Source organism: Perca flavescens, chromosome 9 (assembly GCF_004354835.1).
Source record: "Perca flavescens isolate YP-PL-M2 chromosome 9, PFLA_1.0, whole genome shotgun sequence".
Lineage (NCBI taxonomy): Eukaryota > Metazoa > Chordata > Actinopteri > Perciformes > Percidae > Perca > Perca flavescens.
This window is the reverse complement of record NC_041339.1, coordinates 18,022,299-18,035,193: the sequence shown is the minus strand read 5'-3', so window position 1 is coordinate 18,035,193 and position 12,895 is coordinate 18,022,299. Positions and strand designations below refer to the sequence as shown.

The 12,895-nt window shown below is 40.1% G+C and overlaps 1 protein-coding gene across 9 annotated transcripts in view; it reads left to right on the top strand.

Moving 5' to 3' along the window:
- The window catches only part of osbpl9 (oxysterol binding protein-like 9), a 40,337-nt gene extending 27,996 nt beyond the window's left edge, over positions 1-12,341 (top strand). For all 9 annotated transcript variants that reach the window (XM_028586717.1, XM_028586716.1, XM_028586718.1 and 6 more), the window contains 15 exons: positions 3,587-3,680; positions 4,548-4,652; positions 5,685-5,844; positions 6,098-6,210; positions 6,456-6,574; positions 7,502-7,587; positions 7,707-7,887; positions 8,373-8,457; positions 8,752-8,862; positions 8,971-9,034; positions 9,112-9,252; positions 9,354-9,432; positions 9,603-9,694; positions 9,809-9,944; positions 10,206-12,341. In XM_028586717.1, coding sequence (XP_028442518.1) covers positions 3,587-3,680; positions 4,548-4,652; positions 5,685-5,844; positions 6,098-6,210; positions 6,456-6,574; positions 7,502-7,587; positions 7,707-7,887; positions 8,373-8,457; positions 8,752-8,862; positions 8,971-9,034; positions 9,112-9,252; positions 9,354-9,432; positions 9,603-9,694; positions 9,809-9,944; positions 10,206-10,280 — 1,641 coding nt within the window. In that variant the 3' untranslated portion in view covers positions 10,281-12,341. The remainder of the gene's footprint in view (positions 1-3,586; positions 3,681-4,547; positions 4,653-5,684; positions 5,845-6,097; positions 6,211-6,455; positions 6,575-7,501; positions 7,588-7,706; positions 7,888-8,372; positions 8,458-8,751; positions 8,863-8,970; positions 9,035-9,111; positions 9,253-9,353; positions 9,433-9,602; positions 9,695-9,808; positions 9,945-10,205) is intronic.
- The last annotated feature ends 554 nt before the right edge of the window (positions 12,342-12,895 follow it).

Below are 12,895 nucleotides of genomic sequence, written 5' to 3'. Positions count from 1 at the left end.
GCATTCACAACAATGTTGCTAGACGCTTTTCTCACATAGCCAGAGATTACTCCACAGCACAGCTGAGTAGCTAACGTTAGATGCTGGCTATATTGACAGTCATAAAAGCCTGTGCTCCCACGGAGCTCTTTAACCAACTAACAGACACACTTTTTCGGCTTAAAATGACAGTATGAACCGCTAAAAACACAACAACCTCACTGTCCTCTCCACACGCCAGTCAGGCACACTTCCTCGGCTTAGAATTACAATACGAAACGCTATAAATACCACTACCTTGCCGACGGAACACACTTCCTTGGCTTAGAATTATGGCAACAATCGCTAAACACACTGCAAACTCACAGTCCTCTCTTTCCGATTTACAGCCCCCTCTCGTGGTTTAAAATAACTCACCGTTGTCGGCTCCAGCCGCTGAAGAGGCTACACGCTGTAAACAGCCATGGGCTGCTTGCCTGGTCCTCCCGGTAACGTTAACAGTTAGCAGGGTTAGCATGGCGGCGTTAGCCAGGACCAGTCGGGATCACTTTACTGGCCGTCTCAATTGTTTTTGCGAGTAACCAACTCGGGTACTCTAGCTATATAATTCAATGTGAGTACACAAATGTTGAAATGACAAAAAATGCCCATCCCTAGTAGCTGTGATAAATTAGCCTGAAGCTAATGCTTACCTGTTCAGAAGAAAATAAGCCAACTCTGTGTCCTTTTGGGATGCAAGATGTCTCCATCTTTCAAATACATCTCCAATATTTACCAGGGGGTTGTTACGTCTCTGGTCACGCAACTGTTAGAAACATGCTGTTTTCTTTTTTTTAATGTCATGTAGAATCTATCTCCGTTGATCCTGTTCGTTTGTTTGCTGCTTTCATGGCTTTACTACCATTACAGCTGTAGCGTGCTGGGTTTACGTTTTTCCAGGTATATCTGGCAACCCGGCCTGCCTGTCAAACTGGGCCGTTGATAACAACACACAGATCAAAACATAAACATAAATTCCGTCACGGAATGTAAATTTCAAAAGAAAATATACTGACATTAGCATTGTTGTCAGAAAAGATAGTATTTCAGTTTAACATGTTTCCTTAATATCTGATGAGGCATTGGTGTCATTTTTGGATTTCTTACAGTACAAATATTACATATTGGACCTTTAAATACACTGACTCTGACCTTGTGACCCATGCTTTCAGCCAAAAAGGACTTTTTTTCAACAGTCCTGGCTCACAACAGCATTGCCATGCAGTCTTATGTTACAAAAGATTGAAGGTGGACTATAAATTAACTAAATTGTGATGGGATACGTATCTATAGTACAGGTTGATTTGTATACCAATGCAACGGTTGGGGAATTGGTCAAGTAGAAAGGAAAGCAGGAGGGAGGTGGACTGTATAATGCAAGAAAAGTGAGGACTGAAGGGCAAATGAAACATGTACTGAAAACATAGACCACTCTACAATGAAGAAAACCCATTGTAACTGCAAGGTAAAAAATCAATCTAAAACCTTTCAGTATGCTTTAGAAAAGGTGAACGGTTTGTTGGTAATGGACTGATGCAAGGAAAAATTCCAGTGTGTTCTTTAAGGCAAGAATCTCACAGGGAACTGTACAGCTCATAGTCCTGCACTGCTCTTATAGCTGACTTAATCTCAGTCATTAAGGGCAGTATTACATAACATAAATAGCACAACTTATGCTCTGTGTATACATTGAAATGGACATTTTTATATGCCATAAGCTTTGTGCTAAATATATCTTTGCAGCTATAGAACTTCTACACGTCTGTCGTGTTGCCTGTATGCCAATATTGTGGAGCAACAACAACAGATGCACTGTAGACTTGAACCACTAGCAGCATGTTTGATTGACCTTGTCAAGCACTGCACCATCAGGGGAATTGCCGTAAAGTGCAGGAATCATTTAAACTGAGCACAGTGCACCAGAACCCTGTTCAGTATTTATCTGTCAAAATATTGAATGTGCTATGATTGGTTTAGGTTTGCTTTGCTGCTCAAGCTACCTCTTCCATTAATATTACCTTCACTAAAAAAGAAAATATATCGATCATGATGACACAGTGCTTAAAGCCAACTCTTTCCCTCCGTCTGCCTATGCTTTAGCTCCTGCTTGCAAGGCCACGGGGTGGTCCCACTATGGCTGACCAATATTACTGTAATTGGCTATAATTAGTAGCCCTCGCCTTACTTTTATGGAGGCACGTGGACTAGGCAAGCATCGGGCAGTGCGGAGGGGAGGTAGAAAGGAGGGAATAGAGGCAGAAAGCTTGAAGATAATCGAGAAAAGTGTGAACAGAAGGGGAAATGGAGCAGAGATGTCAAACTAAGCTTCTCTTCAATAAATGTTCTACCTCTGATCATAACTTGCCTTTTGATGACACCCAAGAAAAAAACAAGCTTAGAGAGTAATTAGAGGAAAAACAACCATGGCTTCCCATTACAGCTCTTTTTCCTCTGTAGTCACTGTCTTTTGTAACATACACAAGTGTTGCATCATGGGATTGTGGATGCCTATTGTCTACTTCCTGGTATTCTAGTCCAACTGTGATACTTACACCAGCTTCTGTATTCACACAGCCTTGTGTCAGGTCATTTTCTGACTCACGGCCTGTTCCTGTTGATCTCAAATGACTTATTTAAAACTTCTCCTGAGAAAAAAAACTGTACAAATCACAGATTACAGGTCAAGGTTTGAGTAATAGGATAATGCATCTCATTGACTTGATCTAATTTCAGTGCCACCAAGATCCCTGAGGGTAAGTTATTGAAGAATAAGGGTCGATATGATTTTTCTGTGGCACGCGTCGTCATCTGTGTTCCTGTCATTGGTGCCAGTGACCCTATTACACCGAGCCAACAGGCTGCTTTTTATGCGTGTGTGCCGACGTGTTTTTGCCAGTATTTATATGCATGAACACATGATGTTAAGGTGGCACTGATGAGGGCAGGCCACTGCAGATAAGAACGTCCCTGCTGGTTTTTACCACAGGGAAATCAAGAGTCAGAGAGTTAAAACATATTACAGCAGATTTAGTCTGCAGCCCAGTGGAGTTAATTAACTGCTTTTTGGACTGCACGGTTGCTCAGATGGGCTGTTGGTTATTGTGTAAAGCTACTGCGGTGTCGTTGGTTTTATATTTATTCGATTTAATCAAACCTGGAAACAGGAAATGACGTGCATGGAAATTGATCTGCCCAGGCTGGGTGGTGTTTATTTTATTTCACTGTTCTTGTTGTCTCATAGGTATACCATTAAGGTGATATATAACCAATACGCAAGCTGAAGCTAGTGCCCAATTGAGGGTGAGAGCTTACCTTGACTTGAATGTTAAAGGAAATGGTGTTTCATTGTGGTTAGCACATAGGTATATGTAGGTTATAGATGTGGTTAAAATAGGCTAGTCGTACGACTAGCCTATTGTACCTGGAAATGAAAATCCAGGGCTAAACTCTCTTTTGCAGTATTGGATTTTAACCTCAACATTTTAGATTGGTAAGCAGGTGGTGAAGTAGGTGTGCTATTGTTGCAGCAAGTGTCTGATGTGGTGTTGTTTTTCTTTGTTTCCTCCAGAGCACCATAAACCCAGTGGATGGGATCTACCAACCCCCTCTGGACCCTCCTGTAGTCAACACCACGATGCCAACACAGACAACACTACCCACAGGTACTAGACATCTGCCTTCTCACCATTTCCTATACACATGTAGACAATTGTGTTGTGTTGATGTGCTTGATGTGTGAACACGTCTGTATATACACTCATATAGACTTCACACACCTAACTTCTTCCAGAGAGGTTGACAACAGCTCCCCCTGCTGTTCACACCTTAATCTCCTTCAGTTGAGGGATCCAATAATGTTGAGGTTGTTGCAGACAGTTGTCTAACATGCTTGCTGACAAATGCTTTTTTAAATCAAAGAACAAAGACTACAATGAGTCAATACTCTGTCCCATTTTAAATTCTGCTGGTTCACTGTGATATTGAAAACAGTGGGATGACAATATTGACCGATAATTCAGGGTAAATAAATTGATAAATGTACTAAATATTTGTTTAGTGTTTGTTAGTTAAGTTACTGGCTATTGAGGATCTATAGCAAGGTCCAGTCGCATGATATCCATTATGGTTATCACATGTGTTAATGTAATTATAATCCATTTCAGAAATAATTCTCTCTGAAAATTAATGTATTAATGTTCTGTTTTGAAGCAGGTTCCTGTCCTTCAGTGTAATTGTGTTTTAAGTCATTTTAGTCAGAAAATAATTGAGTAAATATAATCGCATGGCATGACTGAGATCGGACTAAAGTTTTGGGATATTTTGGTCATATGACTGACTCGACTGGTGTGAAAATGAACCATGCAATTTAGGCCATTCTAATTTCAGTCTCTTAATAGACTGTGTAATCCCCCTCACAACTGAAGCGTCATTTTCTCTGCCTCCTGGATTTCAGGCTGCAGTTTTTAATGTGATTTGGCTTCATTTTGAAGCTTCAGTGCTAAATTATCCACTTTCTCTTTTTGCTACAGACGCTTCTCAGGTGTGTAAATCCGACCAACGCCCCTCCACGTTACAAGTTGGTCCCATTGTCACGGTGATGGGCAGTCTGCAGACCCCAACTCCCAACAGCACAGGTGAAAGTTCACTTCACTCTTATCACAGCATAAGGAGCTATTCCATTGCAAGGAAAGATAATTTGTTGTCGTAATTAATGTGAATTACACATTCCAAAAGTTGCATATAAATGTGTTGTATTGCTCATTCCCTTAGAAACCTCAGCAGCTTCAACGGGAAGGAGGTTTTGTTACATCATTTGGAGAAAGAACAGTTACTGAATTCCAAATCACATACTTTTTACTTTTAGTTTGTACTGCAGCTGCCCTTACAAAGTACGTACTGTTGCATGCAATATGCATACATTTAAGACATACTACTTCTTCATAACATTGCACCTTGAACTTTGACCCTCTTGCTCATATATGCTGTGAAAAGATTGTGGGTCAGAATAGCCAGAAAAGCATGCAGGCTTGCATACTGCAAAATCTGACCAGATACAGTAGGACATCCTGGAATTTCTGGCATACTGTATTTGACATACTGTATATTGAGACATATTCAACCTTTTCTGGCTTACTACTTCTGGAACGCAGGGAGTGTGTGTCCTTATCATGATATTATGTATTGTTAGATCCTTTAATTTGCAAGCAACATTAAACTAATGCAATAAGAACTCAACCATAAGAGCAAAAGTAATAATACCATGAATTATTACTGTGCTTCTCCACCCCAGAGTGCCTGGTCCACAAACATAGTAAATTAAAGAGCCAAGTAGAAAAGCAGAGGTCCATGCTGAGGCAGCAGTATTAAAATGCTGCGCTGTGCACTAAGGAGACAGGCTGCATGCTCGAGAGCACTGTCGATATGCTCTGCAGAGGAAGCCGTCACTATTTCAAAGACAGCATGATGTTACTGTACACAGCCAGCTGGACCGGGCTCAGAAATGAGTGCTTTAGTTAAACAACATACTGTTGATTTGACCATGACCTGTATACTGTATAAATAAAGAAGCCTTATTAATTAGATCCATAAAATGAAAAGCGAAAACGCTACAAGAGAGCGCTGACACAACACAATGTTTGATTTATTTATATTTTTTCCTTTTTCAGGGAGTGGCCAGTCAGGCCCCAGCAGCAGCGTCGCCTCCCCGTCTCACATGCCCCTCCTCTCGCACTCGGTGCCAGACTTCTCCTATTCCTCCAGCGAGGATGAGTTCTACGATGCTGATGAGTTCTACCAGAGCAGTACTTCCCCCAAACACTGCATAGAGTGAGTAAAGTATCACTCCGCTTCACTGCGACCAACACTCTGATGCAGTGAATTTATTTTTGTGTTTGAAACCAACACTGTAATTGTAGCATTTAGCAGGTCAGGTGGAAAAATGCAACTTGGTGGCAATAAAAAAAAAATCAAGTCTGAGAAGTTTAAAACACAATTATTGCCTGTGAAATCCTTCTCACGCTCCATCTCCTCATCTCTCCTACTTCCTGCCTCCTTTCTGTTCCCTCTATCTCCTCCTCAGTCCCTCAGGGCCTCAAGCGCCCTCGCCTCTCACTGATGAAGCAACAGCGTTGAAACGACCAGACACCACCGAGTCCCTCAACTCGTCCATGTCTAACGGCACAACAGATGCAGGTAAAAAGAGAACGCACACAAGACACAACAACATTTTCCCAACTGTCGTTGTGGCTCTTTATGCATAAAACACAAAGTTGGAGCTCTCTTGTGTTGAAGTATGAGATGGTAGTAGAGTACTATTACTCCCATGATTTAGTTTTAAACCACACCATCCCATTTGGTTTTATCAAATGGTAAAAAAATGATGCTTTACATAACTAAATGTTATTCCAGCCATGTGAGTCCTCATCTGTTGTCTTTAGACCCGTTTGACAGCCATGATGACCGCGATGATGAAGGTGAGGGCGAGTCTGTGGAGGAGCACAAGAGCGTCATCATGCATCTTCTCTCTCAAGTTCGTTTGGGCATGGACCTCACCAAGGTAAAGAACACTGACCTGCATTGCTTAGTTAGGAGTCTGGCTCCCTTCACGTAGGGCTGGGCGATATGGACCAAAAGTCATATCCCGATATATTTTGGCTGAATATCGATATACGATATATATCCCGATATTTTTTCCGCAAAGTGAGAGCAAATGTTCAGGCAAAGTCAAAGCCAAATATGACATGTCACATGTAGTTTCATAGAAACCGGCTATTTCAGTGAACAGTTGCAAAATCAAATGAATAAATAATAAACATGTTTCTTCACCTGGTTCAATGCTCAGCTGTTCAAATAACAATAAAATGTGAACATAAATACAGTATAACAACAGGAGTACCTTTTATGAAATCAAAGCGCCATAAGGTTTGTTTTAGTTAACGTTTTAAATTGTTAAATTTTTCTTCTACACATTTTCAGCACTTATTTCTACGTCCCATATTTTCTAATATAGGGCTGGGCGATATAGAGAAAATCAGATATCATGATATTCTTGACCAAATACCTCGATATCAATATTGCGGCGATATATTCTAGAGTTGACAGTTGGTGCTCTCGCAAAATATCTTCACACTTAGATTTTAGATAAATAATCAATAATAAAACAGCTAGAAAGGTCTGGTAAGTTCAGAAAAGTACATCACTTCACTGTAATGCAGCCTTTAAAACCAGGAAAAGACACTTATGTCATATCACGATATTACGATATCCAAAATCTAAGACGATATCTAGTTTCATATCACGATATCGATATAATATCGATATATCGCCCAGCCCTACCTCCACGCTCCTTATTCACTCTGAATTTCTCTCGTTGCAGTGGTCCTTTATCATTTTACTCACTAACATCATCTGTGCCAGCTGTTTTCTTTTGACCAACCCACGCAGCAACAGTTTTACAGTTTTCCTCCTTCGTTATGTTTAACAGGTGGTACTGCCTACCTTCATCCTGGAGAGGAGATCTTTGTTAGAAATGTATGCCGACTTCTTTGCACATCCCGACTTATTTGTAAGGTAATTGTCCTCTCTCTTATTGGCGCAAGCAATTGTATCACACAGATATTTAAATATATCCAAAATTCAGGAATGGTAAAATATGAAGTAGTTTTACTCTCTCATGTGACTTCCACTAGTATCGCTGAGCAGCCGGAGGCCCGGGAGCGCATGGTTCACGTGGTAAAGTGGTACCTGTCAGCTTTCCACGCAGGGAGGAAAGGTTCAGTGGCCAAGAAACCTTACAACCCAATCCTGGGAGAAGTCTTCTACTGCCACTGGGATCTGCCCAGCGACGCAGAGGAGCCTTCCCCACACACGGTGAGATACATGCCTCTGCAGCTCTTGCTGGTTCTTGACTATTTGTGGACAATGTGAATAAACTTCTTTGCTGGGAATAAAATCAGATAGCATTTACATTTTTCAAATCATTTTTCAGATTAATGTTACTAGTAACACAACTTTTACACATCCTTACTAAAGTTCATATTTAGTTCATGCTGGGTTTATTGTATATCAGTTATGTGTACTTTGGTTAAAATGCTATTGTGGACCTGTTAAGCTGATTGAGACTGTATTTGGTTATACAAATAAACTGGACTGGAATTGTAAGTATAGGTACCTTTTTGAAAACAGTAAACGGAACAAACTTTGTTCTTGGTTTCCTTTTTTATGTACATTTCTACATGCACCATACCTTTCATTTTAACATTGTTTACAAATTCACTGCAATGAATTTGTTTTTCATATTGTAGCATGGAAAAACTTGTCTATTTTGACTCCCTCTCCTGTCCTCCACCCTCCAGGAGACAGTATCAGAAGGTCCAGTACCGTGGTCTTCATCCAACAGTGTGTGTTTTGTGGCAGAGCAGGTCTCTCACCACCCACCCAGTGAGTGTCAAACCTTCTGATCACACAGCACTACCAAAGTCTTTTGACAGGTCGTGTCAAGAAAACCATGATGGACACTAACTGATGATTTTTGAAAAGTAGTAGTATAACCAGCAGCCACTGATTTTTCTTGTTTTTATTTATTTGTTTTGTCATTACCTCTTTTAGAGGCCATAAAATGTATAAAGGAGGATAATAATTAATCTTGCTTGTTTGCTTCATTTTCTGGACTATGACTAAGATGTTGCTACTTGTCTACAATCTCTTTGAGTATTTCCTCTCTTGTTTCTGTAGTTTCTGCATTCTACGCAGAATGTTTAAATAAGAAGATCCAGTTCAACGCTCACATCTGGACTAAGTCTAAGTTCTTAGGCATGTCCATAGGTGTCCACAATATTGGCCAAGGTACTTAAGAGCGCTGCTTCATACACTCCAAATTATGATCGTTTTTGTACACACTTACCTGTCACAACTTCAAGTAGTTGTGATAATTCTTTGCTGGTCTTGTTTCAGGTTGTGTGTCGTGTTTGGAGCATGATGAACATTACATCCTCACCTTCCCTAACGGATATGGCAGGTGCGTGCATGTCATCACTTTATTACATCTCTCTGGTTATTGATATGTGCGTCACTGAACTGAGTTTGTCTGTTCAGGTCGATTCTGACTGTACCGTGGGTGGAGCTGGGTGGGGAGTGCAACATCTCCTGCTCCAAGTCGGGCTACAGTGCTAACATCGTGTTCCACACCAAACCCTTCTACGGAGGAAAAAAGCACAGGATCACTGCTGAGATTTTGTAAGAGGATAACGCTTGCACAATTGTATAATATTAAATCGCACTTCAAAGACTATGGATAAAGATTCTGACCTTTTTATTAACATATGTTTCTCTTTCAGTTCACCTAATGATAAGAAGTCTTTCTGCTCCATTGAAGGAGAATGGAATGGAGTGATGTATGCCAAGTGGGCAACTGGAGTGAGTCTTTACTCTCCTTTTTTCCTTAATTTCTCTTTTCTTATTTCTCGCTGCGGGTGGAGGGTACATATCAAATTAGACAATAATTACTTAGGGCAAGTTAGTCATCAAAGGGAGGAGCAATGCATTACGACAATGAATGAATAAATGTGTTTTGTGTGTGTTTTAAGGAGAACACGGTGTTCATAGACACTAAGAGGATAGGCATCATTAAGAAGAAAGTGAGAAAGCTGGAAGACCAGCTTGACTACGAGTCCCGAAGGTGAGAAATTAAACTGGTTTCTAAAAAGACCTGCATATCATGGAACTTAGGATCCAGAAACAAGGTCCTTCACTCAGAAACAAACTCTGTCTTTTCACCCCTTCAATTCTCCAGATTGTGGAGAGATGTGACGTTGAACCTGAAGCAAAGGGACATTGATGCAGCAACAGAAGCCAAACACCGGCTGGAGGAGAAACAGAGAGCCGAAGCCAGAGAGAGGAAGGAGAACGAGCAGCAGTGGGAGACCAGGGTGAGACTGTCTGTTCTTCAACTTCTAGAAAGAACTTGAAAACTGTGTGATAATAGACTACACGCTCACCAAAATGTTGAGACATTAACGTGCATCTTCTCACCTGTAAAGCCCTGTATATTGTTGTTTTTTGAATGTAAAATGACTCAATACAACAGAATGGGGTAACATGAGCAAACAAATGTAATTATGCAGTTTTATTTTAGGATCAATTTCTTTTCAATTTAAAAAAAAATAATGTTTTTGCTTGTGTTTCTGCAGCTATTTCACGAGGACGGGGAGTGCTGGGTCTATGATGAGCCTCTATTAAAGAGATTAGTCCCTCAGAGGCACTGAGAGGACTACGCACACTCTGATACACACACACACACACACACACACACACACACACACACCATACGTATGCATAAAGAACTGCACACACAACAGAGTCTTCATAAGAACTCTTTTGCAAAACCACTTCTTTTCCAAGCCTTGGAATGACTGACTTATGATTGAATATGTACACAGCTTTGCATTTGACTGTAAAACAACAATATGGAAATGAATGAAATCAAACGGAAAAGCGTCTAAGATGTAACATGAAAACTAGAAAAGCTCCTCTTCTTATTTCGGCAACGTCACTTCCACCGATACACCGCCAGCACGAGAGTCGGAAGCGCAGAGTGGAGACGGGAGGTCGACACTTCTCAAGTCTATCCGTCAGCTCCTCGACCACACCCTTCATCAGCTCCATGGGACGAGCAAGAGCAGCATTCATTTCCTTACACAAACATTTTTGTTTTGAGGGGGGGCAAGGGCAAGGGGTGTGTGGTTGATGGTGTTGAAATAAAATAAACCTTGACAAATAAACGGGCGCTCTACATCTCAGGGAATCTGGTGACTTAAGAAAGAAAGCTGCTGCCCCCTCCGAGAGTCTGACAGCCTTATAACAGTGGAAGAGATGAATCTTAAAGAGGTGGGGGAGAAATTCTCCGCTTGCCTGCAACTAGTTGTAACTGTTGTTTATATATATAGATATACATATGATGGATATATAAATATATATTCTTTTTTATTTTCAATGCTCTTTTTGTTTGTTTTTCTTGCTGGCAATAGTGTAACAAATATTTGAGGATATGAATTTGATCTTTAGGAATCATTCCATTTACCCTTTTGGTGTTTTGTTCCCATTTTAAGTTAACTTTGCTGGCTATTTGGTTCTTCACATGGTTCTGTGTCTCAAGTGTTATCCAGAAGCAAAGCCCTACAGAAGCCATAGCATCTCAACTCACTGATTGGGAGAGTTGTGATAGATTTGTGGAATATATGCAATCTAGAGAACATTGACATTGCCTGTCAAAGGACAAATTTGGGTGTCCATTATGCCAAAAATGTTTAGATAAAAGGCTAAAGGGACTTTCATCTGGGCAAAGAACAAACAACCCTCATGTTTCCATGTTACCTGAAGGCATTTATAAACAAATGAGTGTTTTACATATGTTTGTCTTTATGGATCGCTGGTTCATGATGAGGACGTAAGGCTAGGACTAAGTCTGTAAAGTCTCCCTTTTTGTTCTTCACATCACCTGTCTGTTTCCTGTCCAAACCCACAGATTTCGGAGTAGATCACCTTGATGATTCACGTGTTGGTCAGAGGGTGAGGACAGTTAAAACGAGGAACCAGAGTAGACTTTTGAAACACTGATGCTGTTTTCATAGTCCTGCTTTGAATCCAGACTGTTCTACTGGTTCAGTTTTCTTGTACACTCAATGTTTTTTGAGATAACCACATAGAGGGCAATATTAATCCTACTGTAAACCTCTGCTTTCTGAAACCATCATCCATTCTCTGATTTACAGCTGCATAGGTTGGATCTAAATGCAATGATATTTGGATGAAATACAGAAATAAACAATTTTCACCTGAAAACGCACAAGAATATCTTTCAATGCTGCAGTGAGCTCACAACAGTCCCTTGTTATCTTTATGGTTAAAATGTAAGATTTGATCGTCTGTTCTAGATATTTGGCCTGTATGAAACTGGTCAATTTAAATGAATATTAAAAGACCTGTCTTAAAATCAACCAATTTGGTGGAGGGATCATATCCCTAGTGCTGTGTGCAGATCAAGTGAAAAATCTGGATTTAGTTGCAGCTGTTGAATTTAATTCTCTAAAGCGTACAAAAATGCCTTTAGAAACCAGCCAAATGAAATTCAGTGTCCAAGCTAAATTCGTTTTTTCCTCCATGTCATGTCTTTGTAAATTATGTTGAATCGTGGCCTTGCCATACATTTCAGTATCGCCTGATAGAGCGCAATCAATGTATTATTTTTATTTCATTTTGATTATAACCATTGATTGTATCAGATTTTCCTGTTTATTTATGCAGAATATTAAATCTCCATGAGTTTATTCCTGCTAGATTTTGTCACAGTTATTTCAGATGAGCATTGCCTCAAGTTTCTTTGCTCAAAACATTGTGCCAGGTTCAGAGAGGAAAGACTACATGACAGTTGTATTTTTGTCTAGAAACCAACCACTACTATATGCTGGAAAACACTAACTGGTGTCAATTAGTTCACAGTAATCTGAAAAGAACTTTATTTGTGAACACAAAAAAAATTCGTAAAACTAGATTTTGACGCTGACCACCTCTACAACACATGGACAGAATAAGATTAGCTATATAGTTATTAGCTATAATACAGGACCAGCCTTATTTGCAACTGTGCAATAATTCCCTAATAAATGTGTAGTTAATTAAATTACTAAAAAACAATTGACACACAGTGAACCTGGGGCTTTTGGGGCCCATGGGGGTCTGGGGTCTGATGGATCTGCTTAACGATTAACTTTGCCAATTCGGAAATTCCACCTTTGTGAGTAAGCTCAGTAACATCTTATACAGACATCAGGATAACATATCAGAAAATCTGATGGGTTACGTTAGATTCAAACAAATAAAG